This window comes from Hemiscyllium ocellatum, chromosome 12, assembly GCF_020745735.1.
Source record: "Hemiscyllium ocellatum isolate sHemOce1 chromosome 12, sHemOce1.pat.X.cur, whole genome shotgun sequence".
Lineage (NCBI taxonomy): Eukaryota > Metazoa > Chordata > Chondrichthyes > Orectolobiformes > Hemiscylliidae > Hemiscyllium > Hemiscyllium ocellatum.
The window spans coordinates 93,073,222-93,099,420 of NC_083412.1; the positions used below are offsets into that span (position 1 = coordinate 93,073,222).

At 42.1% G+C, this 26,199-nt stretch overlaps 1 protein-coding gene across 1 annotated transcript in view; it reads right to left on the minus strand.

Moving 5' to 3' along the window:
- Nucleotides 1-635, minus strand: part of LOC132820872 (E3 ubiquitin/ISG15 ligase TRIM25-like) — a 31,695-nt gene extending 31,060 nt beyond the window's left edge. Inside the window, exon 1 of the mRNA XM_060833232.1 lies at nt 29-635. Within this exon, the coding sequence (XP_060689215.1) occupies nt 29-592 (564 nt within the window). The 5' untranslated portion in view covers nt 593-635. The remainder of the gene's footprint in view (nt 1-28) is intronic.
- Nucleotides 636-26,199: the final 25,564 nt, after the last annotated feature.

Consider the following 26,199-nt stretch of genomic DNA (forward strand, 5'->3'; position numbering starts at 1 on the left):
CTCAGCTCCTGAACAAAACAACACTCACCTTGACTTTAGCTTCTGCCTGATCCAGGCTCAGGAGAGTGTGAGATTTGTGTTTCCCTATCACTGTACAAGATATACACACACACTGTTCATCCTGCTCGCAGTAAAACTCAAGAATCTTCTTATGATCCAGACATTGTTTCTTCGTAAGGTCGCCTAGAGGCTCGATCAGGATGTGATCCTGGTAAGTTTTCTTTATCAAATGTGGCTTTAAATGAAGGGAACAAAATGAGGTGTCGCATTTGAGACAGGTCTTCACAGCTGGAGATGGATTCTCCATGCAGTACTCACACATGACAGGGGCAGATTCAGCAGCAGTAACTTGGGACTGGTGGTATTTCTCCACGATATTGCGCAAAGTGAAGTTTTTCTGCAGTTGGGGCTTAGGTTTGAATGTCCTGCGGCATTGAGGACAGCTGACACCCGACTCAATGTTTACATCTTTCCAAGTATTGTTGATACAGTTCAAGCAGAAACTGTGCTGACAGGGCAGTATGACGGGGTCCTGGTACACATGGAGACACACAGCACAAGTTAATTCCTCTTCGAAAGCTTCAGTTTCCATTCTTGCACAGCTGGGAAGGAAGCTCTGCACAAGGTTTTGTGTAGCCAGCAAAGCAGGAAGTGAAAGAACGGAAGTGTCCCAGTGGAATATACTACTTTCAGTTTCAGGACTGGTTGAAGTTTAATTAACTCTTTGAATTCTGCAATCGAAAAAGTGCAAATGATCATTTTAATTCCTTCTGTCTTCTACCAGATCGGTAGAAACCAGAAAATCTGCCCCACTTACACTGGAGACCAGTGTGAACATAGTTTAGACATAGACTAATAACTAGGAGGAAGTGAGCACCGCAGATGCAGGAGAGTCAGATTCGAGAGTGTGGTGCTAGAAAAGCACAGCAAGTCAGTCAGTATCCGAGGAGCAGGAGAGTTGACGTTTCAAGCATAAGGCCTCCATCAGGAATGTGGAGGGAGAAAGGGGCTGAGAGATAAATAGGAAGGTCAGGGGGTGGGGGAAGGTAGGTGAGAAGGAGATAGTTGAATGCAGGTGGGAACTAATTATGGTAGGTCAGTGGGAAGAGTGTAGTGGATAGGTGGGGAGGAAGGTAGACAGGTAGGACAGGTCAAGAGGCTGGTGTCGAATTGGAGGTTTGGATCTGGGATGAGGTGGGAGGAGGGGAGGTGAGGAAACTGGCCAAGTTGATGCTGATGCCATGTATTTGGAGGGTCCCGAGGCAGAAGATGAGGTGTTCTTCCTCCAGTTGGCAGGTGGGCTTGGTTTGGCGATGGAGGAGGCCCAGGACTTGCATGTCCTCAGCGAAGTGGGAGTGGGAATTGGCCACAGGGCAGTGGGGTTGTTTGGTGTGTGCATCCCAGAAATGGTGAGTGGCGTCCTCTCTCCCCAATGTAAAGGAGACCACATTGAGAGCAATGGGCGCAGTAGATGAGGTGGGTAGATGTGCAAGAAAATCTCTGCAGGATTTGAAATGAGAGATGAGGGTGGAGGTGTGCACACAGGTTATAAAAATGAAAAATGCTGGAGAAACTGAGAAGGTCTAGAATCATCTGGAGAGAGAAACAGTTCTGCAAAATGTCAAATTTTAATTGATGTGAGGTCAGTTGCTTCACATTACTCAAGATAAATGACAAGCAATTCAACACCACAAACAGACAAAGCTGCTTATCCTAGCTTATTCCCATAAATTAGTTTATAATTGTATACTAGCCTTTGTAAGTAATTTCAATAGTTATCTAAAAGATAAAACATGATGTCATCTAACCTTTTAAGCATCTCTGTATTTTCCAATCTTATTTTGCATAGAATCCTTACAGTATGGAAACAGGTCCTTCAGCCCAACAAGTCCACACTGACCGTCCAAACAGTAACCCACCCAGACCCATTCCCCTACGCTATTACTCTATATTTCCCCTGACTAATACACCTAGCCTACACGTCCCTGAACACTATCGGGCAATTTAGCATGGCCAATTTACCTAACCTGTACACCTTTGGATGTGGGAGAAAACTGGAGTACTCGGAGAAAATTCCACACAATCACCCAAGGGTGGAATCGAACTTGGATCCTTGGCACTGTAAGGCAGCAATGCTAATGACTGAGCCACCTTGCTGCCCTATTGGAGGGTTAACATTTGAATTTTCTATTTCTGATTCATCCTCCCATTGCTTCTATGTTTTTGTATCTTGAATAATCTGTAAAAATATAAAACATAGGTACTAAGTTAGTAGTGTTTTTTCGAGCAGTAAGACATTGCTATTTTTTTGAGTGTGCAGATTGTTAAAGGGCAAAGACAGCATTTCATAGAGTGACGTGCTCTTCCTGTCAGATCTGGGAGATTAGGAAGAATTTCCATGTAAAAAGTGAAAGAACTGCGAATGGTGTAAATCAAAAACAAAAACAGAAGTTGCTGGAAAAGCTCAGCTTGTCTGGCAGTGCCTGTGAAAAGAAATCAGAGTTAACATTTCAGATCCATTAACCCTTCCTCAGAACTCCCCAAGTTTCCATGTTACTGATGATTATGTCTACAGGAAGTGTTTGGTTGTGAATCGTATTGGATCACATGGATCGGTTGGAGCAGCAGTTAGAGGCAATGTGGAATTTACGGGAACTGGGGGTGGGTTGGATGGCAATTACAGAAAGAAAATGAACCACAGAAACAGTCAAGTGGATGGGTTACCTCCAGGAAAGGTAGGAAAGTGTGGTAGGTCATGCTGGAGTCTCTTGTGACTATCTCCATCTCAAACAAGTTTTTTTGGAAAATGTAAGAGTGATGGACTCTCAGGGCACATTTCTGATACCAAGACTGGTTCTAATGTAACGAGGGGTAGACAGGTTCCAAGTTATTGATTGTGATTGGGGACTCTTTATAAGAGGCATAAACAGAGACACACCAGAATGTTATGTTGCCACCTGGTGGCAAGATGAAGGATGTCTTGGAGTGGGACCAGCATGAGGTTGATGTACACATTGGACCTAACAAAATAGAAAGAGAAAAGGATGAGATTCTAAGGAGAGAATATAGAACATAGAACATTACAGCGCAATACAGGCCCTTTGGCCCTCGATGTTGTGCCAACCTGTGAAACCAATCTGAAGCCCATCTAACCTACACTATTCCATTATCATCCATATGGTTATCCAATGACTATTTAAATGTTCTTAAATTTGGCGAATCTACAACTGTTGCAGGTAGGACATTCCACGCCCCTACTATTCGTTGAGTAAAGAACCTACCTCTGATATCTGTCCTCAATTTAAAGCTATGTCTCCTCATGCTCACCATCACCATCGGAGGAAAAAGGCTCTCACTGTCCAGCCTATCTAACCCTCTGAATATCCTAAATATCACAATTAAGTCATCTCTCAAACTTTTTCTCTCTAACGAAAACTGCCTCAAGTCCCTCAGCCTTCCCTCCATACCAGGCAACATCCTAGTAAATCTCCTCTGAACCCTTTTCAAACCTTCCACATCCTTCCTATAATGCGGTGACCAGAACTGTACGCAATGCACCAAGTATGGCCGCAACAGAGTTTTGTACAGCTGCAACATAATGCATGGCTCTATAACTCAATCACTGTATCAATTATAGCCAACTCAACATATGCCTTTTAACAACCCTATCAACCTTGGTGACAACTTTTAGGGATCTATGTACATTGACATCAAGATCTCTCTACTCATCCACACTACCAAGAATCTTACCAATCGCCCAGTACTCTTTTTTCCTGTTGCTCTTTCCAAATTGAATCACCTTACACTTTTCCACATTAAACTCTACTTACCACTTCTCAGCCCACCTCTGCAGCTTATCTATGTCCCTCTGTGACTTGCAACATCCTTCCGCACTGTCCACAACTCTACGGACCTTAGTGTTATCTACAAATTTACTAACCCATCCTTCTACGTCCTCATCTAGATCTTTTATAAAAAATGATAAACAGCAGTGGCCCCACAACAGATACTTGCAGTACACCACTAGTAACTGAACCCCAAGAAGAACACTTCCCATCAACCACCAACCTTTGTCTACTTTCAGTTAGCCAATTTCTGATCAAATCGCTAAATCACCCTCAATCCCATGGCTTCATATTTTGTGCAATAGCCTACCATGAGGAACCTTATCAAACGCTTTACTGAAATCCATATACACCACATTAATCACTTTTACCCTCATCCACCTGTTTGGTCACCTTCTCAAACAATTCCATAGGGTTTGTGAGGCAAGACTTACCCTTCACAAAACCATGTTGACTGTCCCCAATTGAATTATTACTTTCTAGATGATTATACATTGTATTGCTTCCAACCTTTTCCAACACTAACCCACAACCGAAGTAAAGTTCACAGGTCCATAATTTCCAGGGTTGTCTCTACTCCCCATCTTGAACAAGGGAACAACGTTTGCTATCCTCCAGTCTTCTGGCACTATTCCTGTAGACAATGCCGACATAAAGATCAAAGCCAAAGACTCTGCAATTGCCTCCCTTATCTTCCCAGAGAATCCTAGGATAAATCACATCCGGCCTAGGGGACTTATATATTTTCACACTTTCCAGAATTGCTAACACCTCGTCCTTGTGAACCTCAACCCTATCTAGTCTAGTAGCCTGTATCTCCATATTCTCCTCGACAACATTGTTTTATTTCCAGTGTGAATACTGACAAAAAATATTGTTTTCACGCTTCCCCTGTCTCCTCTAAATCCACACACAACTTCCTTGATTGCCCCTAATCTTTCTCTGTTATTCTTTTATTCCTGATATACCTATAAAAGCTTTAGGGTTTTCCTTGATCCTATCTGCTAACGACTTTTCATGTCCCCTCCTGGCTCTTCTTAGCTATCTTTTTTGGTCTTTCCTGGCTAACTTGTAACTCTCAAATGCCTTGACTGAGCCCTCATGTCTCATCCGCACATTAGCCTTCATCTTCCTCTTGACAAGAGATTCCAATTCTTTGATAAGCCACGGCTCCCTAACCTGACCACTTCCTCTCTGTCTGACAGATACATACTTATCAAGGACACACAGCAGCTGTTCCTTGAATAAGCTCCACATTTCAATTACCCATCTGCTACAGTTTCCTTCCCTATCCAATGCATCCTAAATATTGCCTAATCGCATCATAATTGCCTTTCCCCCATCTATAACTCTTACCCTGCGGTATATACCTATCCCTTTCCATCGCTAAAGTAAACATAATCAAATTGTGGTCACCATCACCAAAATGCTCACCTACCTCCAAATCTAACACGTGGCCGAGTTCATCACCCAGTACCAAATTTAATGTGATCTCGCCCCATGTTGACCTGTCTACATATTGTGTCAGGAAACCCTCCTGCACACATTGGACAACAACTGACCCATTTAAAGTACTCAAACTATCGTATTTCCAGTCAAAATTTGGAAAGTTAAAGACCCCCATAACAACTACCTTGTTACTCTCGCTCCTGTCCAGAATTATCTTTGCTATCCTTTCCTCTATATCTCTGTAACTATTTGGAGACCTATAGGAAAACTGAGATAGGAAAAATATAGGAAGGTAGGCACGAATTTAAAAAGGAAGTGCTCAAGGCAAGTAATTTCTGGATTGCTCCCAGTGTCACAACATAGTGGGGATAGGAATAGGAAGATGGAGCAGATGAATACGTGGATGAGAAGCTGGTGCAGGGGAGATAGATTCACGATGTTGAATCATTAGCATTTCTTCAGGGGTAGGAGTATATGTAGGATGAATTGCATATGAATTGGAAGGGGACTAATATACTGGCTAGGAGATTTGCTGTATCTGATTGGTAGAATTGAATCTAATAAGGGAAAGGGGGTGTGGTGGCGGGACTCATAGATGTAGTGAGGAAAGAGATCAGTCTGAGACTGGTACAGTTGGGAAAAGGAGCAAGTCAAATGCTAAGGGCAGGCTGGAACAAAGCAGAGATGAGTTAGGACTGATAAATTAAACAGCATTTATTTCAATGCAAGAGGCTTAACAGGTAAGGCAGATGAATTCTGGGCATGGTTGGGAACATGGGAATGAGATATCATAGCAATTACAGAGAAGTGGCTCAGGAATGGACAGGACTGGCAGTTTAATGTTCCAGGTATAGATGCTATAGTAAGGGTAGAAAGGTGGTTAGCGATAGCATAAAGGTGGTACTTAGGGAGGGTATACCTGGGAATACGTTCAGGGAAGTTATTTGGGTGGAACTGAGAAATCAGAAAGGGATGATCTCCTTATTGGAATTGTACTACAGACTCCCCAATAGTCAGCATAAAACTGAGAAACAAATTTGTTCAGAGATCTCAGTTATCTGTAAGGATATTAGGGTGGTTATGGAAGGGGATTTTAACTTTCTAAACATAGACTGAGACTGCCACACTGTTAAGGGTTTAGATGGAGATAAATTTGTTAAGTGTGTACAAGAACATTTTCTGAATCAGTATGTATATGCACCTACTAGAGAAGGTGCAAAATTTGTCCGAGTCTTTGAAAATAAGGCAGGGCAGGTGACTGAGACGTCAGTGAGGGAGCACTTTGGGGCCAGTAGCTAATATTCCATTAGTTTTAAAACACTGATCAATTTTTAAAAAGCAGATCTAAAAGTTAAATTTCTAAATTGGAGGAAGGCCAATTTTGATGGTATTAGGTAAGAGCTTTCAAAAGTTGATTGGGGGTGTTTTTTTTAACAAGTAAAGGGGCGGCTAGAAAGTGGGAAGTCTTCAAAAATGAGATAACAAGAGTCCAGGGACAGTATATTTCTGTTAGGATGTAGGACAAAGCTGGTAGGTGTAGGGAATGCTGGATGATGAGAGAAATTGAGGTTTTAGTCAAGAAAAAGAAGAAAGCACATGTCAGATGTAGATAGGAGAGATCGAGTGAATCCCTAAAGAGTATAAAAGCAATAGGAGAATTCTTAAGAGGGAAATCAGGCGGGCAAAAAAGGGACATGAGATAGCTTTGGCAAATAGAATTAAGGAGAATCCAAAGAGATTCTACAACTACATTAAGGACAAAAAGGTAACTAGGGAGAGAATAGGACTCCTTAAAGATTAGCAAGGCTGCTTATGTGTGGAACAGCAAAAGATGAGGGAGATACTAAATGAGTATTTTGCATCAATGTTTACTGTGGAGAAGGATATGAAAGATATAGAAAATGGGGAAATGAATAGCGATATCTTGAAAAATGTCCACATTACAGAAGAGGAGGTGCTGGATATCTTAAAATGCGAAAAGGTGGATAAACCCCTGGGAGCTGATCAGGTGTACCCTAAAACTCTGTGAGAAGTGAGGGAAGTGATTGCTGGGCCTCTTGCAGAGATATTTGAATCATCAATAGCGACAGGTGAGGTGCAAGAAGACTGAAGGTTGGTTAATGTGGTGCAACTGTTTAAGAAAGGTGGTAAGGTGGTCACTATAGACAGGTGAGCCTGACATTGGTGGTGAAAACTTTGTTGGAGGCAATCCTGATGAACAGGATTTATATGTATTTGGAAAGACAAGGACCAGTTAAGGATCGTCGACATGCCTTCGTGCATGGGAAAATTGCTTGAGTTTATTTGAAAACCAAAGAGGATCGATGTGGGCAGGTGTGATCTACATGGACTTAAGTAAGGCATTCAACAAGTTTCTGTATGGTACACTACTCAGCAAGGTTAGATCACATGGATTACAGGAAGAACTAGCCACTTGGATACAGAACTGACTCGAAGGTACAAGTCAGAAGGTGGTGATGAAGGCCTGTGATGTGAGGCCAGTAGTGTGCCACAAGAATCAGTGCTGGGTCCACTGCTTTTCTTCATTTATATATATGATTTGAATGTTAACATAGGAGGTATGGATAGTAAGTTGCAGATGACACCAAAATAGGTGATGTAGTGGACAGTGAAGAAGGCATTCTCAGAGTAGAATGGGATCTTGATCAGCTGTGCCAATGGGCTGAGGAGTGGCTGATGGATCTTAATTTAGGTAAATGTGAGCTGCCGCATTTTGGAAAGGCAAATCAGGGCAGTACTTATGGACTTAATGGTAAGGTCCTGGGGAGTGCTGTTGAACAATTAGATTTTGGAGTGGCTGTTCATAGTTCCTTGGAAGTGGAATGTAGAACATAAGAACTAGGAGCAGAAGTAGGCCATCTGGCCCTTTGAGCCTGCTCTTCTATTCAATAAGATCATGGCTGATCATTTCATGGCCTCAGCTCCACTTACCTGCCCTCTCACAGTAACCCTTAATTACTTTGCGATTCAAAAAAATGATCTATCTTAGCTTTCAATGAGGAAACCTCAACTACTTCACTGGGCATGGAATTCGACAGATTCACAATCCTTTGGGTGAGGAAGTTCTTTCTCAATTCAGTCCTAAATCTGCTTCCTCTAATTTTAAGGTTATGCCCTCTCGGCTTACTTTCACCCACCAGTGGAAACATCCTCTCTACTTCTTTCTATTCCCGACATAATGTTAAATGTTTCTATAAGATCTCCCCTCATTCTTCTAAATTCCAATAAATATAATCGCAGACTACTCAGTCTCTCCTCATAAGCCAACACCCTCAACTCTGGAATCAGCCTGGTGAACCTCCTTTGTACCCCCTCTAGTGTCAGCATATCTTTTCTCAGGCAAAGAGAGCAAAACTGCACACAGTTGGAATTCTTTGAAGAGGTGACAAGTAGGTTAGACCAGGGAAACCCAGTGGATGTGGTCTATCTAGACTTCCAAAGGCCTTTGATATGGTGCCACATGGGAGGCTGCTGAGCAAGGTGAGGGCCCATGGTGTTCGAGGTGAGCTACTGGTATGGATTGAGGATTGGCTGTCTGACAGAAGGCAAGAGTTGGGATAAAAGGTTCTTTTTCAGAATGGCAGCCGGTGACAAGCGGTGTCCCACAGGGTTCAGTGTTGGGGTCACAGCTGTTCGCATTATATATTAATAATCTGGATGAAGGGACATTCTAGTGAAGTTTGCTGATGATACGAAGTTAGGTGGACAGGCAGGTAGTACTGAGGAAGTGGGGAGGCTGCAGAAGGATCTAGACAGTTTGGGAGAGTGGTCCAGGAAATGGCTGTTGGAATTCAATGTGAGCAAATGCGAGGTCTTGCACTTTGGAAAAAAGAATAAAAGCATAGACTACTTTCTAAATGGTGAGAAAATTCGTAAAGCCAAAGTACAAAGGGATCTGGGAGTGCAAGTCGAGGATTCTCTAAAGGTAAACATGCAGGTTGAATCCGTGATTAAGAAAGCGAATGCAATGTTGTCACTTATCTCAAGAGGGTTGGAATATAAAAGCACCGTTGTGCTACTAAGACTTTATAAAGCTCTGGTTAGGCCCCATTTGGAATACTGTGTCCAGTTTTGGTCCCCACACCTCAGGAAGGACATACTGGCACTGGAACGTGTCCAGCGGAGATTCACACGGATGATCCCTGGAATGGTTGGTCTATCATATGAGGAACGGCTGAGGATCCTGGGATTGCATTCATTGGAGTTTAGAAGATTAAGGGGAGACTTAATAGAGACGTATAAGATAATACATGGCTTGGAAAGAGTGGGTGCTAGGAAATTGTTTCCATTAGGCGAGAAGACTAGGACCCATGGACACAGCCTTAGAATTAGAGGAGGTCAATTCAGAACAGAAATGCGGAGACATTTCTTCAGCCAGAGAGTGGTGGGCCTGTGGAATTCATTGCCGCAGAGTGCAGTGGAGGCCGGGACGCTAAATGTCTTCAAGGCAGAGATCGATAGATTCTTGTTGTCTCGAGGAATTAAGGGCTATGGGGAGAATGCGGGTAAGTGGAGTTGAAATGCCCATCAGCCATGATTGAATAGTGGAGTGGACTCGATGGGCTGAACGGCCTTACTTCCACTCCTATGTCTTATGGTCTTAGGGTCTTATAGTATTCCAGGTGTGGCCTCACCAGCACCATCGGTGAAAGTGAGGACTGCAGGTGCTGGAGATCAGAGTCAAGATTAGAGTGATGTTGGAAAAGCACTGCAGGCCAGGCAGCATCCGAGGAGCAGGAAAATCGACATTTTGGACTGGAGCCTTTCATCAGGAAGGAAAGGGCTCCTGCCTGAAACATCGATTTTCCTGCTCCTCAGACGCTGCCTGACCTCACCAGCACCCTGCGAAGTTGCAACATAAACTCCCTGCTTTTAAACTTAATGACTTTAGCAATGAAGGGCAAAATTCCAATTGCCTTCTTAATTACCTGGTGCACCTGCAGACCAACCCTCTGTGATTCATGCACAAGGACACCCAAGTCTCTCTGTATAGCAGTATGCTGCAACTATTGACCATTCAAATAATAGTCCTTTTTACTGTTATCCCTAACAAAATGGAAGATTTCACATTTATTAACACTGTGCTCTATCTGCCAGACCTTTGCCTACTCACTTAAACTATCTATTTCCCTTTGCAAGGTTTCTCAGTCCTCCACACACTTTGCTCTGCCACTCATCGTGATGTCCTCTGCAAATGTTGACACACGTCTCGTGCTCCCCAACTTCAAATAGTCTATGTAAATTCTGAACAATTGCAGCCCCAACACTGATCCCTGAGGCACACCACTAATCACCAACCGCCAACTAGAATAGCTCTCATTTATCCCCACTCTTTGCTTCCTGGTAGTTAACCAATCCTCTATCCATGCTAATATATTAGCCGTAGCACCATGCATCTTTACTGTATTGGGTATGCTTGCCTTTATAAGACCATGAGACCATAAGACATAGGAGTGGAAGCAAGGCCATTCGGCCCATCGAGTCCACTCCGCCATTCAATCATGGCTGATGGGCATTCAACTCCACTTACCAGCATTCTCCCCGTAGCCCTTAATTCCTTGTGACATCAAGAATTTATCATTCTCTGCCTTGAAGACATTTAGCGTCCCAGCCTCCACCGCACTCTGCGGCAATGAATTCCACAGGCCCACCACTCTCTGGCTGAAGAAATGTCTCCGCATTTCTGTTCTGAATTGACCCCCTCCAATTCTAAGGCTGTGTCCACGGGTCCTAGTCTCCTCGCCTAACGGAATCAATTTCCTAGTGTCCATCCTTTCCAAGCCATGTATTACTTTGTAAGTTTCTATTAAATCTCTCCTTAATCTTCTAAACTCCAATGAATGCAATCTCAGGATCCTCAGCCGTTCCTCGTATGTTAGACCAACCATTCCAGGGATCAACCATGTGAATCTCCACTGGACATGCTCCAGTGCCAGTATGTCCTTCCTGAGGTGTGGGGACCAAAACTGGACACAGTACTCCAAATGGGGCCTAACCAGAGCTTTATAAAGTCTCAGTAGCACAACGGTGCTTTTACATTCCACCCCTCTTGAGATAAATGACAACTTTGCATCCGCTTTCTTAATCATGGATTCAACCTGCATGTTTACCTTTAGAGAGTCCTCGACTAGCACTCCCAGATCCCTTTGTACTTTGGCTTTACGAATTTTCTCACCGTTTAGAAAGTAGTATACGCTTTCATTCTTTTTTCCAAAGTGCAAGACCTCGCATTTGCTCACATTGAATTCCATCAGCCATTTCCTGGACCACTCTCCCAAACAGCCTCCCCACTTTCTCAGTACTACCTGCCTGTCCACCTAACTTCGTATCATCGGCAAACTTCACTAGAATGCCCCCAGTCTCTTCATCCCGATCAATAATATATAATGTGAACAGCTGCGGCCCCAACACTGAACCCTGCAGGACACCACTTGTCACCGGCTGCCATTCTGAAAAAGAACCTTTTATCCCAACTCTCTGCCTTCTGTCAGACAGCCAATCCTCAATCCATACCAGTATCTCACCACGAACAGCATGGGCCCTCACCTTGCTCAGCAGCCTCCCATGTGGCACCTTATCAAAGGCCTTTTGGAAGTCTAGATAGACCACATCCACTGGGTTTCCCTGGTCTAACCTACTTGTCACCTCTTCAAAGAATTGGTCAGTGCATTGAGTATAGGATTTGCAAAGTTGTATTGCGACAGTGCAGAACATTAGTTAGGCCATTTTTGGAACATTGTGCACAGTTCTGGTCTCCCTCCTAATGGAAAGATGTTGTGAAACTTGAAAGGTTTCAGAAAGGATTTACAAAGATGTCGCTAGGAATGGAATGTTGGAGCTGTCGCCAGAGGCTGAATAGGCTGGGGCTGTTTTTCCTGGAACATCAGAGGATAAGAATGACCTTAGACAGGTTTATGAAATCTTGAGGGGCATGGATAGGGTAAATAGACAAGTTCTTTTCACTGAGGTAGAGGAGTCCAAAACTAGACAGCATAGGTTTAAGGTGAGAGGGGAAAGACTTAAAAGGGACCTCAGGGGCAACTAATTTCATGCAGAGGGTGGTACGTGTATCGAATGAGCTGCCAGATGTCTTGGTGAAGGCTTGTCCAATTACAACATTTAAAAGGCATCTGGATGGTCATATGAATAGGAAGGTGTTATGAACTAGGCCAAACATTCATAAGCAGGCAGCCCAGACCATAACTTTGCAACTTGTTTCGGTAAGTGTACAGTGAAAATTACCCAGAATGAGGTAGCTAGATTGACTACCAGGTTTTAAAACAAACAAAAATTTATTCACAAATTAAAGACAGAATAAAGAACCCCTACAGAACTCAGACTATTCAAACTAGACTTAATTATGCTGTTCCAAATATACACAAACATCCCAATAAGCAAACCCCCTTAGAAAAACAGTAAAAATGGAACAAATGCTTACAGGTTGATGTTAGAAGGGCAGAAGGAGAGAGAGAGAGTTTTGCAATCTGTTTCCACATAGCTGAACTCCTAACTAGATCTGGACTGAACTGCTCAGCTAGAGGGCTGACCACTCCCCTTTCATTATACAGGTCATTTTGGCCTGAAGTCTGTTTACATATAAACAAAAGGCTTGTCAACATCCTTTCCCATCTATGTACCAAACTAGTCACCTCGGAGCAGGGAGCTCTTTATGACCCCTCTGAAAAAAACCAAGCACACAGTATCCTTGAGAAAAGGAACAGCTTTTAGAAAAAGGGACCATCTTTGTGACAAAGGGTTCAGAGGGAAATGTGCCAAAGCTGGCAAATGGGACTAGGTTTATTTGGGATAGCTGGTTGGCATGGACGAGTTGAACTGAAGAGTCTGTTTCCGTGCTGTGACTGCAGGATTCTATTTCACTCCCTGTTGCTTTCATGGTTGTCGGTTTTCTCTTGACTGCTTTCTATACCATAATGTCTTTCTAGCAGGATAGCATGACACATGGACTGATTGTTTCTCTTGTCTGGATACTCACTACATAATTTAGGTCATTGCGTTTTATTTTATTTGATAAGTTTAGTGAAGTTTACTTTTAATGGTGCCCAAGTGACAGGTTACAACAATTCTGTCACTAGATTTTAACTCAATAAAAGGTGGCCCTCTCACCTTATGTCCATAACTGAAAAAGACTAACTCCTGTGGAGTTATCAAGAGAAACCTGAATAGAAACAATTTAATTCCATTATCCCAATTTTGGCAATAAGCCTGAATCATGGTCTTCAAAGTTTGATGCCATCTTTCTAATGCATCTTGAGATTGTGGGCAATAAGAATAAATTGTTTAACTTTAACATTAGTCATCATTTCCTTGAATATGTGCAATATTAAGTTTGATCCTTGATCTGATTATATTTCTTCATGTAATCCAGATCTCGTAAAAAGTGAACAAACTTTGCCACTAACATTTACTTAGAGACACTGCTTCAGGAAATCTGGTGGAAGCATTCATAATTTTTCAAATGCTTTTGTTCTCATTTCTGGTTTTAGGTAAGGGTCCCCACAATCTAAAAAGTCCCCGCTAACCAGTTTTTCAAAAGCAGGCACTGGATTGAAAGGTGCAGCTTTACCCCTGACTAATGCACCTAACACTACGGGCAATTTAGCATGGCCAATTCACCTAACCTGCACATCCTTGTTTCTGTGGGAGGAAACCAGAGCACCCGGAGGAAACCCACGTAGACACCGAGAGAATGTGCAAACTCCATACAGACCATTGCCCAAGGTGGGAATTGAACCTGGTGTTTGGTGCTGTGAGGCAACAATGCTAACCACTGCATCACCGTGCTTCAGATTGGTTTCACAGGGCAACGCAACATCGACAGCCAAAGGACCTGTATTGCACTGTAAGGTTCTATGTTCTATGATCCTGGTGGCACACTACTGGTCACAGACCTCAAGTCTGAGTAACAACCCTCCACCATCACTCTCTGTCTTCTACCTTTCAGCCAGTTCTGTAGCCAAATGGCTAGTTTTCCCTGTATTCCATGTGAACGAACCTTGCTAAACAATCTGTATGGCATGTCTGACAAAATATCACTATATCTTTACGTAACCCTGGCCAAAAAAAATATATTAATATCTTAGGATGGGTTTTCCTAATACCTGAGAGACCTGCCATTGTAATTTAATGAGCCACTTGTAAAATTTAATAAAAATAAGTCAGTTTTTCCCACTTAAAAAGGGACTTAGCTTGAGAGTTGGGCCCCCATTTTGAACAGAACGGCAAGGAGAGAGGACGGACAGAAGTGAGGGCTGCTGGGAAGTTTTTAAGTGGGTGAGATCTAAACCCAAGACCCTAAACCGTGGGGCCTTCCTCCCCTCCCACCCACTTCTTCTAACCTTATTAAGGATCTGTAAACTCAATAAGTTTTCAGGTTTTCTAATTTTTTTCTCTTTTCTTCTCTTCCTTTGTTTAAACCTGTATGGGCTTTCAGATTAGCAAATTGTGGCTGATAGGGCAGTGCATGTTCCTCCTGCAGAATGTGGCAGGTGAGACACACGATGCATGCCTCTGCCAAGCATCTGTGGGAAATGCACCCAACTCCAGCTCCTCGAAACTGAGTTAGGGAACTGGAGCTGGAGCTGGATGACCTATGGATCATCCGGGAGGCTGAGGGAGTAATTGAGAGGATGTACAGGGAGATGGTCTCTCCTCAGACACAGGATAAAGACAGCTGAGTTATAGTCAGGGGGAGGAAAGGGGACCAACAGATAGGGCAGGGATCCTCTGTGGCCGTTCCCCTCAGCCATACGTATACTGTTTTGGATACTGCTGGGGGGGATGGCCTACCAGAGGAAAGCCATAGCTGTCAGGTCTCTGGCACTGAGCCTAGCACTGAGGTTCAGAAGGGAAGGGGGGAGAATAGAAAAGTGCTGGTGGTAGGCAACTCAACAGTTAGACGAATCAGCAGGAGATTTTGTGGTCAGGAATGGGACTCCCAGAAGGTATGTTGTCACCCCAGTGCCAGGGTCTGGGATGTCGCCGATTGGGTTTACAGGATTCTGAAGGGGGAGGGTGAGCAGCCAAAAATCGTGGCACATATTGGCACCAATGATATAGCCAGCAAAGGGACTGGGGATCTGAAAAGTGACTACAGAGAACTAGGTTGGAAGCTGAAGAGCAGGACGAGTAGATTAGTGTTCTCGGGTTTGCTACTGGTGCCATGAGACAGTGAGGTGAGGAGCAATCAGCGAATGTAGCTTAACATGTGGCTGTGAGGCTGGTGCAGGAAGGAGGGCTTCAGATATTTAAACCATTGGGATACCTTCTGGGGAAGGTGGGACTTGTAAATGAAGGACAGGTTCCACCTGAATTGGAGAGGCACAAATGTCCTGTGTGGGAGATTTGCTCGTGTGGTTCAGGAGGGTTTAAACTAATATGGCAGAGGGGTTGGAAACAGAGCTACACATTTGAGAGAAGTAGTTAGATATGGGGGACTGACAGGATGTAATGAATCTATCGGGAAAGTTATTCATGTGATGGAACAAAAGGATTGGTTAAAGTGTGTCTGCTTTAACGCAAGGAGTGTCAGAAATAAGAGTGATGAACTTAGAGCATGGACCAGTGCTTGGGACTGTGATGTTGTGGCCATAATAGAGATGTGTGTTTCACAGGGGCAGGAATGTTTGCTAGATGTTCCAGCGTTTAGAACATTTAAAAAGAACAGGTAAGGTGGAAAAAGAGATGGAGTGTAGGATAACTAATCAGACAGTGCATCACAGTTACAGAAACGAAGATTGTTGAGGAAGGTTTGTCTACTGAGCCAGTATGGGTAGAAGTTAAGAACAGCAAGGGAGGAGCCACCTCTTTGGGGGTTTTCTACAGACCCCCTAACAGCAGTAAAAAGATTGAAAAACTCATTGGTTGGCAGATTTTGGGAAAATGTAGATATAACAGGGTTGTTGTTATGGGTGACTTCAACTTTCCCAATATTGACTGGAACCTCCTTAGTGCAAATCTGTTGGAAGGAGCCGCGTTTGTCAGGTGTGTTCAGGAAGATTTCCTTACTCAGTATGTAGGCAGACCAACAAGGGGAGAGGCCATTTTGGATTTGGTGCTCAGCAATGAGCCAGGACAGGTGTCAGATCTTGCATTGGAAGAACACTTTGGTGACAGTGACCTCAACTGCCTCACATTTATCATAGCCTTGGTGGGGAAAGTTATCAAGGGAAGATATTTATTTAGGAAAAGGAAATTATGATGCTATCGGACAGGAATTGGAAAGTACAGGTTGGGAGCAATTGTTTCACAGAAAGGGCAACAACAGACATGTGGGGACTGTTTAAGGAGCGGTTGTTGAATGTGATGCATAAATTTGTTCCTCTGAGACAGGAAAAGCATAGTGTGATTAAAGGCAGTCAGCATAGCTTTGTGAGGGGCAGGTCATGCCTCACAAACCTTATTGAAATCTTTGAAAAGACAGGTCGACAAAGGTCAAGCAGTGGATTTGGTGTGTATGGACTTCAGCAAGGCATTTGATAAGGTTCCCCATGGTAGACTCTTTCATAAAGTCCGGAGGTATGGGGTACAGGGGGATTTGGCTCTCTGGATTCAGAATTGGCTGACTGACAAAAGGCAGAGAGTGATTGTAGATGGAAAGTATTCTGCCTGGAGGTCAGTGTTGAGTGGGTCCCACAGGGCTCTGTTCTTGGGCCTCTGATCTTTGTAGGCTTTATAAATGACATAGATGAGGAGGTTGAGGGTAGATTAGTAAATTTGCTGATGACACAAAGGGTGGAGGTGCCTTTGATATTATCAAAGGCTATTGCAGGTTTCAGAGCTGGTCTGAGAAATGGCAGATGGAGTTCAACCTGAATAAATGCGAAGTGATGTGTTTTGAAAGGTCGAACTTGAATGCTGAATATAGGATTAAAAACTGGATTCTTGGCATAGAGGAACAGAGGGATCTTGGTGTTCAAGTGCATAGATCCCTCAAAGTTGCTCCCCAAATGGATAGGGTTGTTAAGAAAGCATATGGTGTTTTGGCTTTCATTAACAGGGGGATTGAGTTTAAGAGCCGCAAGGTTTTGCTGCAGCTCTACAAGACCCTGGTAAGACCACACTTGGAATATTGTGTCCGGTTCTGGTCACCCGACTATAGGAAAAATATAGAGACTTTGGAGAGTGCACAAAGAAGGTTTACCAGGATGCTGCCTGGACTCAGGGACTTGTCTTACGAAGAGAGGGACAATTCTCGCTGGAGAGAAGAAGGAAGAGAGGTGACCTGATTGAAGTGTACAAGGTAATGAGAGGCATGGATAGAGTCATAGCCAGAGACTTTTCCCCAGGGCTGGATTGACTGGCCTGAGGGGTCATAGTTTTATGATATTAGGAGGAAGGTAGAGACGGGACATTAGAGGAAGGTTCTTTACGCAGAGAGTTGTGAATGCATGGAATATTTTGCCAGCGGTGGCGGTGGGAACAGTCATTAGGGACATTTAAGTGACTGCTTGACATGCACATGGTCAGCAGTGCATTGAGGGGTTATATTATTTTAAATTTGAGAGTAGGAATAATCCTTGGCACAACATCGTGGGCCGAAGGGCCTATTCTGTGCTGTACTTTTCTATGTTCTATGTTCTACAGTCAAATAAGGCTATCATCTGATTTCTCACTGTCTATTCTTCATCAGTTGGTTTTTGAGATGGTCTCCATACCCTCATTAATAGTTTGGTTTTCAAACAAGAACACTCAGGCATGAAGTGGTATTATTAATCCAGGTACATCCTGGGGATCTGAATTTAAATCCTGTCATGGCAGATGGTGGAATTTGAAGTTAAATTAAAAACAAAATCTGGGATGAAAAGTCTAATGGTGACCATGAAACTGTTGCTGATTGTGGGAAAAAACTCATCAGATCCTAAAATGGCCCTTAAGGAAGGAAATTTGCCATCCTTTCCTGGTCCATGACTCCAGACCTATAGCAATTGGTTGATTCAAATGCTCTCTGGTAATTAGGGATGGTGAGTAAATATTTGGAACTTGAGATATTTGATAATTTGGAAAATATAACCAGTAAGGATGAAAGCAAGGAGAATTAGGTTAATATGTTTGGTCTATCTTCTTTAATAGAAATGCAACCACCAGATTTGGATCTGAAACAGTTACATCGAACTGCCTACTTTTTTAAAGTTGATTCAAGACATGTGGATGTCACTGGCCAGGCTTGTCATCTCTCTGTTTCATCAACTTCTTCTTATCTTCAGTCTAATTCCATGAGCCTGGGATCTGGTCACAACACAATCAGGAAAAAATTCATGGCCTTCCACCTGCAATATTTCTACATATTTTATCTCCACTGGTTACTCTACTAATACTGATGAAGCAAATTTTCTTCAGTCTACCAGGTAACTTCCCAAAATAAAGTCAATTCCTTTGAAAAGAATTTTGTTTCACTACTCCCATGACAACTTTTCCATTTACAGTCTCTAATGGTTGTGTTATATCGAAATAGGTTGGCTTATTCCATTTTAACTTAATTTGTTTTTATGAGTAAACTTCTGTTTTATTGTTAAAACAAAGTCTGTAACATTGTATGCAAATGTTTGAACTGACCAACTGAAACTAAAACTCAACTTATTACTAAACAATGAGCATTTTCCCATAAATGTAAAAAACTCCATGTCCAGAAATTTCTGATAGATCTCGATCCATAATTGTTGATCTTGATACATAATTATCTTCTTGGTTGTAAATATTCATAATGTACACAAAATTCCATAATTTTTGAAGGCTAGCTTTCACAAACTGTTTTAAAAGGAGTCACTGTGGCTGAAGAATATACTTACAAGGGAATAATTAGCTTCAGATAAATAGAAAACCTACATGTATCTAATTCAAATCCAAGACTTTCAAAATAAATATTAAAATATGTAAATATAATCACTCTCCCAACATCATGGTATATGGAATTGATCATTTTTACATCAATATCTAACACTACTATGAGCATGTGAATCATTCAACTTCTATCAAAGATTGATCTTCGATGCAGATGTATGAATACATTTTGTGTTTACCTGTGCACAGTACTACATGACAAATGGAATTAAATCTCTCCCTGTTAGTGTGTGGTATTGAATGGCACTGCAGATTTGATTCTGTTCTCTGTCTATTGTTGTCTTTGGGTAATATATGTGAATGATACTCACTTTGTATGCGTTATTTTATTTTACCTGGAGTGAGTATGGGACTCTTGTTGTTAGCCTTTGTACAGCATGTGAAGTTGGGACTCATTCTTTAACAGCAAGTATCTTTGTGTGCACCTAACTATGAACACAGTATTACTCAGTTTTTGTCAGATTTATGGCTTTGGAATTCACTTTATTTATTTGTTGTGTCTACCTGTTCCTTTGTGAGAGTTTTGGGACTGCTATTCAATCTGTACCTTGGCTAGCAGATTGTGGATATGAATGGACTAAGATTGATTGACAAAAATGAGAGACTTATGTGTCCCCTGTTGAGCTAACTGAACAGAGAAATATCTGGAACTTGTCATTCTGCATGAATCTGCCTACACTAATTCTCTGTCATAGTAGAACTAATGTTCTAAACTCTGGGAGTAATGACATATCTTTGTCAGAATGCCTTTAAGAGATATGTTCAGTGTTGGTGTATGATAGCGTACAACCTGAAGTTTAAAAAGACCTCAGATACCATCTTACTGAAAATCCACCTGGAGCATGACATTCTAGGAGAAGCATGTTCTTGTGTTATAACTGAATCACCAAGACTTGCCCAGGCATTTATTTGCTTATGAATCTAAGAATTGTATATAACAGCCAGCTATAATAAACATTTGTTGAATCTTTCAATGCCACATTATCCGTGCCTAATTTCTTATTTACAAGGATAACATAGGATTTGCTACATCATTGCCTGCTGGAGGCAAAACATTTGTCAACAACCACATCTTTCTGAAATGGAGAGTTAGAGCACTCAATTGTGTGTGAAAAATACAACTGTATGGAACATACAGCACACACATTTTGCTCATTTGCAGGAACGGTTTCATCATAATTCTTATAATAGCTGCTGAAAATTACTCAAATAATGACAAATAACAAATGATTAGGGATATCATCGAATGGCTACAGGGCATCCTGAAAGGGGAGGGTGATGAATTAGTGGTCGTGGTTCAAGTTGGTACCAATGATACAGGCAAAGTGTGGAATGAGATCTTGTATCAAGAATTTAGGGAGCTAGGCAGTATATTAAAAAGTTAAAAACTCTGTAGGCATAATCTCTGGATTACTCTCAGTACCAGAGAGTGAATAAAGAAATAGAAAAATAGCACAGATGAATGCATGACTCAAGAATTGGTGCAAGAGGGACGATTTTAGATTCCTGGACAACTGGGACTATCTTTGGATATATTCTGGGCTATGGGAACCTTAGGTAAGTCAGAGGAGGGTGGAAAAAGGCTGGTGGAGCAGCATTATTAATTAAGGAGTCAATTACTGTAATAAGGCGAGACGATATCTTGGAAGGGTCTTCAAATGAGGTTTTATGAGTAGAAGTTAAGAATGTTAAGGGGGCAGCTAATTTACTGGGAGTGTATTATAGACCCCCAAAGTGTCAGAAGAAAATAAAGGAGCAGATATGCAGCCAGGTCACAGAGGTATGTATGAGTTTCAACTTTCCCAACGTAAATTCTCAATGGGGTGGCATGGTGTCTCAGTGGTTAGCACTGCTACCCATAGCACCAGGGACACAGGTTCGATTCTAGCCTCAGTCGACTGTCTGTGTAGAGTTTGCACATTCTACCCGTGCCTGTGTGGGTTTCTTCCAGGTGCTCCATTTTCTCCCCCACAGTTCAAAGATGTGCAGGTCAGGTGAATTGGCTGCGCCAAATCGCCCATAGTGTTAGGTCAGGGGGGTTAGGTTAGGTCAGGGGGAAATGGGTCTGGGTGGGTTACTCTTTGGAGGGTTGATGTGGACTTGTTGGGCCGAAGGGCCTGTTTCTACTGAGTAGGGAATCTAATCTAAATTGGGATTGTCCTAGTGTTAAAGGTTTAGAGGGGGCAGAATTCTTGAAATGCACCCAGAGGATTTGTTTGTATGACATAGAAGATCCAACAAAGGACAGCACAATGCTGGTTCTGCTTCTGGGGAGAGAAGTTGGAGAAGTGTACGATATGGCAGTGGAAGAACATTTTAGTGAGAGCAACCTTTACATAGTACTATTCAAATTTGTTATAGACACAGAGAAAGACAACCTGACAAAAATGGCTTTTGGTTGGGGGAAGGCAGATTTTATTGAAATAAAGCAGGATATGGTCAAAGTTGACTGGGAACAGTTCCTTGAGAGTAAATCTAAGGCAGAGCAATGGCAGTTGTTCAAAATGGAGCTGAACGAAGTACAGGCCCGACATGTGCCATTTTGGGAGAAATATAGCAGCAATAAGTTCAAGGAACCCTGGATATTTAGGACAATTCAGAACTAGGAAAGGAAGAAGAGAAAGGCTTTTAGCAAATCCATAGGGAGCAATTCAGCTTGTAGGTCCCATTAAAGACCAAGGGGGCAATCTGAGTGCGAAGCTGCAGGATAATGGAAGGGTGTTAAAGGAATACTACCCCTTGGTCTTCACTCTGGAAAAGGAGAACACAGGTACAGAATTCAGGAAAAGGGACGGTGAGGAATTTGCATAGTTTGACATAGGAACTAAGGAGCAATTGGAGGCTTTGGTGGACTTAAAAATGAGCAAGTCCCTTAACCCAGATATATTGCATCCCAGGCTACTGTGGGAGGCAAGGCAGGAAATTGCAGGGGCTTTGACGCAACTTTTTGATACCTCTCTGGCCACAGAGGAAGTTACGAAGGACTGAAGGATGGCTAATGTGGTTGCACGTTTCAAGAAAGGTGGTAGAGATGAACCATGAAATTCAGGCCAGTGTGTCTCACATCAGTGATACAACTGGAGAAAATTCGAAAGGAGAGAATTAATATCCATTTGGAAAAGCATGGGTTAATTAGGAATAGTCAGCATGACTTTGTCAGAGGGAAGCCACGCCTAACAAATTTGTAAGGGTTTTTTAAAAATATGTGTGGATAAAGGACGTTCGGTTATGTAGTTTATATGAATATTAGCAAACGTTTTGACAAGCCATCACATAGGAGACTGATTGAGAAGGTTTAAGGATGTGCAATTGAGGGAGGGGACTTGGCAAACTGGATCAAAACTGGCTTAAAATACAAAGGGTAGTGGGAGAAGGCTGTTGGAGTGACTGGAGGCCAATGTGCAGCAGTGAACCACAGGGATTATTATCGGAATCCTTATTGTTTGTTATACACATAAATGATATACATGAAAATATTGGGTGGTGGAGAATGTTGAGCAAGTTTGCGGATGATACCAAGATTGGTAGAGTAGTTAATAGAGAAAAAGATCTTTGTAGGTTACAGGAAGATATAGATGGGTTGGTCAGATGGGTGGAGCAGTGGCAGATGTTATTTAACTCTGACAATTGTGAGGTGATGCACTTCGGAAGAAGAAACAAAATGAGGGAGTATTTGACAAATGTCAGGTCACAGAATTACTCAGAGAAACAGAGGCGTCTTTGACAATAATTCGTAGATCCATGAAGTCGACAGAGCACAATGAATAGGATAGTTAAGGAGGCATATGGAGCACTTGATTTCAGCATTTGTGGCATAGAATATAAGAGAATGGAGGTAATGTTAGAATTGTACAGACTGTTGGTTAGGCCACAGCTAAAATATTGTGTGCAGTTCTGGCCACTGCACCACTGGAAGGATGTGATAGCACTAGTTGGGATACAGGGAGGTTCACCAGGAACTAGCTTGGGTTGATAAGGAGAGACTAGATAGATTTGGTTTGTTTGCTTCAGAGCAGGGAAGGCTGAGGGGAGACATGATTGAGATACATAAGATTATGAAGGATATGGACAGAATAAAGAGAGAGCAGCTGTTCCCCTAGCTTGAGGGGACACTCATGAAAGGGCATAGTTTTAGGTCAAGGGACAGGACATTCAGTGGGATTTCAGAAAAAGATTTTCATTCAGAGTGTGGTGGGAATCTGAAATACATTGCCTGGGAAGGTAGTGGAGGCCAGAAACCTACAACCCTTAAAAAATATTTGGATGAGCACTTGCAATATCATAACATTCAACAATAAGGACAAGTGCAGGAAATTGGGATTAGCGCACCTTTAGTGGTAGTTATTTTCGGTGCAGATTCAATGGGTTGAAGGTCCTTTTGACTCTATATCTGCTTTCCAATGTGCTGATTCTTCATCAGTCCTGGCTTGGATGTGATGACTTGTGGATTATCATGTCTGCAGTGATCCTTCAGAGGGCATCCCACCTAGGTGCCCACCCTATCTCTGTAAGCCCCACCCTATCTCTGTAACCCCACATTTATCATGGCTAACCCATTTAAGATGCATGATTTTCTGTTGTCAGACATCATGCTCAACTTAAAAATACAGCAACTCGTACAGACAACAAGAAGACTAAACATGCTAACAATGTACACACATGTTAGTTAGCTCATCCCATGAAAAGATCTGAACATTCCAATGTGCATGCTTATCTTCTGGTACAAGTTCACCCCTTTCAAGTGCAAATGGTTAAATACAGCAATAGCTGCCCATGAAAATGTTATAGAGACATAATAGCAGACTAAATTGCTTGGTCACATCAATCCAAGAACCGTGCAATCAGTCTAATGTAAAGTGTCAATGCCAATCCTCATCCATTAAAGTTAATTTATTGATGTCACAACCACACCAAACCTGCCTACAACATGGACTGTGAACTATGAATTTGTGTTGGTCATTTAGTTTTAGGTGTTTCAATTTATGGATAATAAGCAACAAAATTTTAGGTTTGATAAACAACTTCATTACACAACTGTAACTGAACATGACTAAGTAAAAATCATTTTCATTTGTTTGTAAAATGCAGAAATAAAGGATAAAAGTTGATACAAGATAAAAAGATAAAAATGATTTCAAAAAATACTTGTAAGGATGAACGATTGATCAGTCAATTATCGTTAATTTCTCATAGATTCTCTTTTCAAATGTGAAGGTTGGAACATTGAAGTCGGAATTTGGTGCTGTGATGGATTTGAATAGCTGGTGATTGCTTCTACAGATGGACTCAGTAGGCAGAGCATATTTAGAGAGAGTGAGAAAGAGAGGGAGTCATGTTCCTCACAAGTTCTGTGATCGTGGCACTTTCAGATTGCCTGGAGCTTTTCATAGACCTGTGGTCACCTCAAAACCTTTGTCTTTTGAGCTGAGATCTCACTCTCTGATGTTGTTTCAAAGACCTACCAGGAAATTCTGTTATCAAATGGTGTCATTGTTCTATAAGAGGTCGAACATAATTTGGTTGCTATATTAACATCTGATGAATTATTATCCTAAAAGGCAATGTCAATAATGCTGAAATTCTCTGTGTGGGTCTTTGTAGTCTGCTGATTTGTCTCAAAAGCTTTGAAATTGCACATCTTTAAAAAGAGCTTATTGCGTTGTACAAGGATTAATCAATTCTAAATATCTCCCTTTGTGATTGGCATTGAGGTAAGACATCAATTTTGTCTTTCTGGATTAAATGAATCCACAGGGAAAGCAATGTGATTCCTGTCAGGTGTTTGTGAGTTAATGTGTACAGGTCTAAAGGTCCAATTAGCATTATTTATTTAATATACGATAATTACAGGGCTGAGTTATTAAAATATCTCACTAAATAATAGGCAACTCGAGCAATTTGCCTTTAAACTGGGCATTTCATTTGTCGGTGCTCACTATATTCATTAATTGTTTAGAGTAATTTTAGTTTCTGATTTCAAATTTGTAGTTTCATTTTTGTGGATGAAACAGGCCATTTGGCCCAACAAGTCCATACTGACCTTCCGAAGAGTAATCCACCCAAACCTATTCCCCTACCCTATTACAGCATTGTACATTTCCATACTAATGCACCTAACCTACACATCCCTGAACACTATGGGCAATTTAGCAGAGCCAATTCACCTAGCCTGCACATCTTTGGATTGTGGGAAGAAACTAGAGAAAACCCACACAGACACAGGGGGGATATGCACACTCCACACAGACAGTAATTGAACCCAGATCCCTGCTGCTATGAGGCAACAGTGCTAACCACTGAGCCAGCATGCCACCCAGTAATCTGTAATAATTTAGGAGTGAAAGGTTTCTCCAATGTGAAGATTGTTTAAATGACACACCTGATTTTTGTGAAGTAAGAAGGATTATTCACATTTGAGGGTGTTGGTTAGTTCAGTTGGTTGAACAACTAGTTTTCCAGGAAGAGGGGTGCCAACAGTTTGGGTTCAATTCCCACACCAGTTGAGGTTACCATGAAGGACCCTCCTTCTCAACCTCTCCTCTTGCTTGAGACATGGTGCTGGTCAGATCAAACCAATACCAGCTGCCTCTCTCTAACAAGACAGCAGCCCTATGATCTGGCAAATCTATGTCAACTTTGCCCTTTACCATCCAAGCCAAAACAGAATCGCATTTTTGCTATCAAGCATTGCCTTATTGTGAGGATACATCTTTTTGATTTTGCCTTTAAGTTTTAAAATAATATTAACTCTAAAAAACATATCCATATAAATTAAATCATTCTTGGACACTCTCTCAAATGTGAAATCAAGATGGTGGTAGCAGAGTAGGCGGCATCTGAGATACTCTGCCCAGGCTTGTTCTCTTTGTCCACTTTTTGTTTTCCTTCCTTTTCTCCTCCTTCTTCTTTTTTCTCAGTTTTATTTAGTTTTTGCTCAAACTTACCCGATGAAGGAAATTGTTTGGTAGGAAGGTGGCTTCAATCAGTTCCAGAGCAGTGGCAACGTCTTCAGAGGCAACAGAATAGG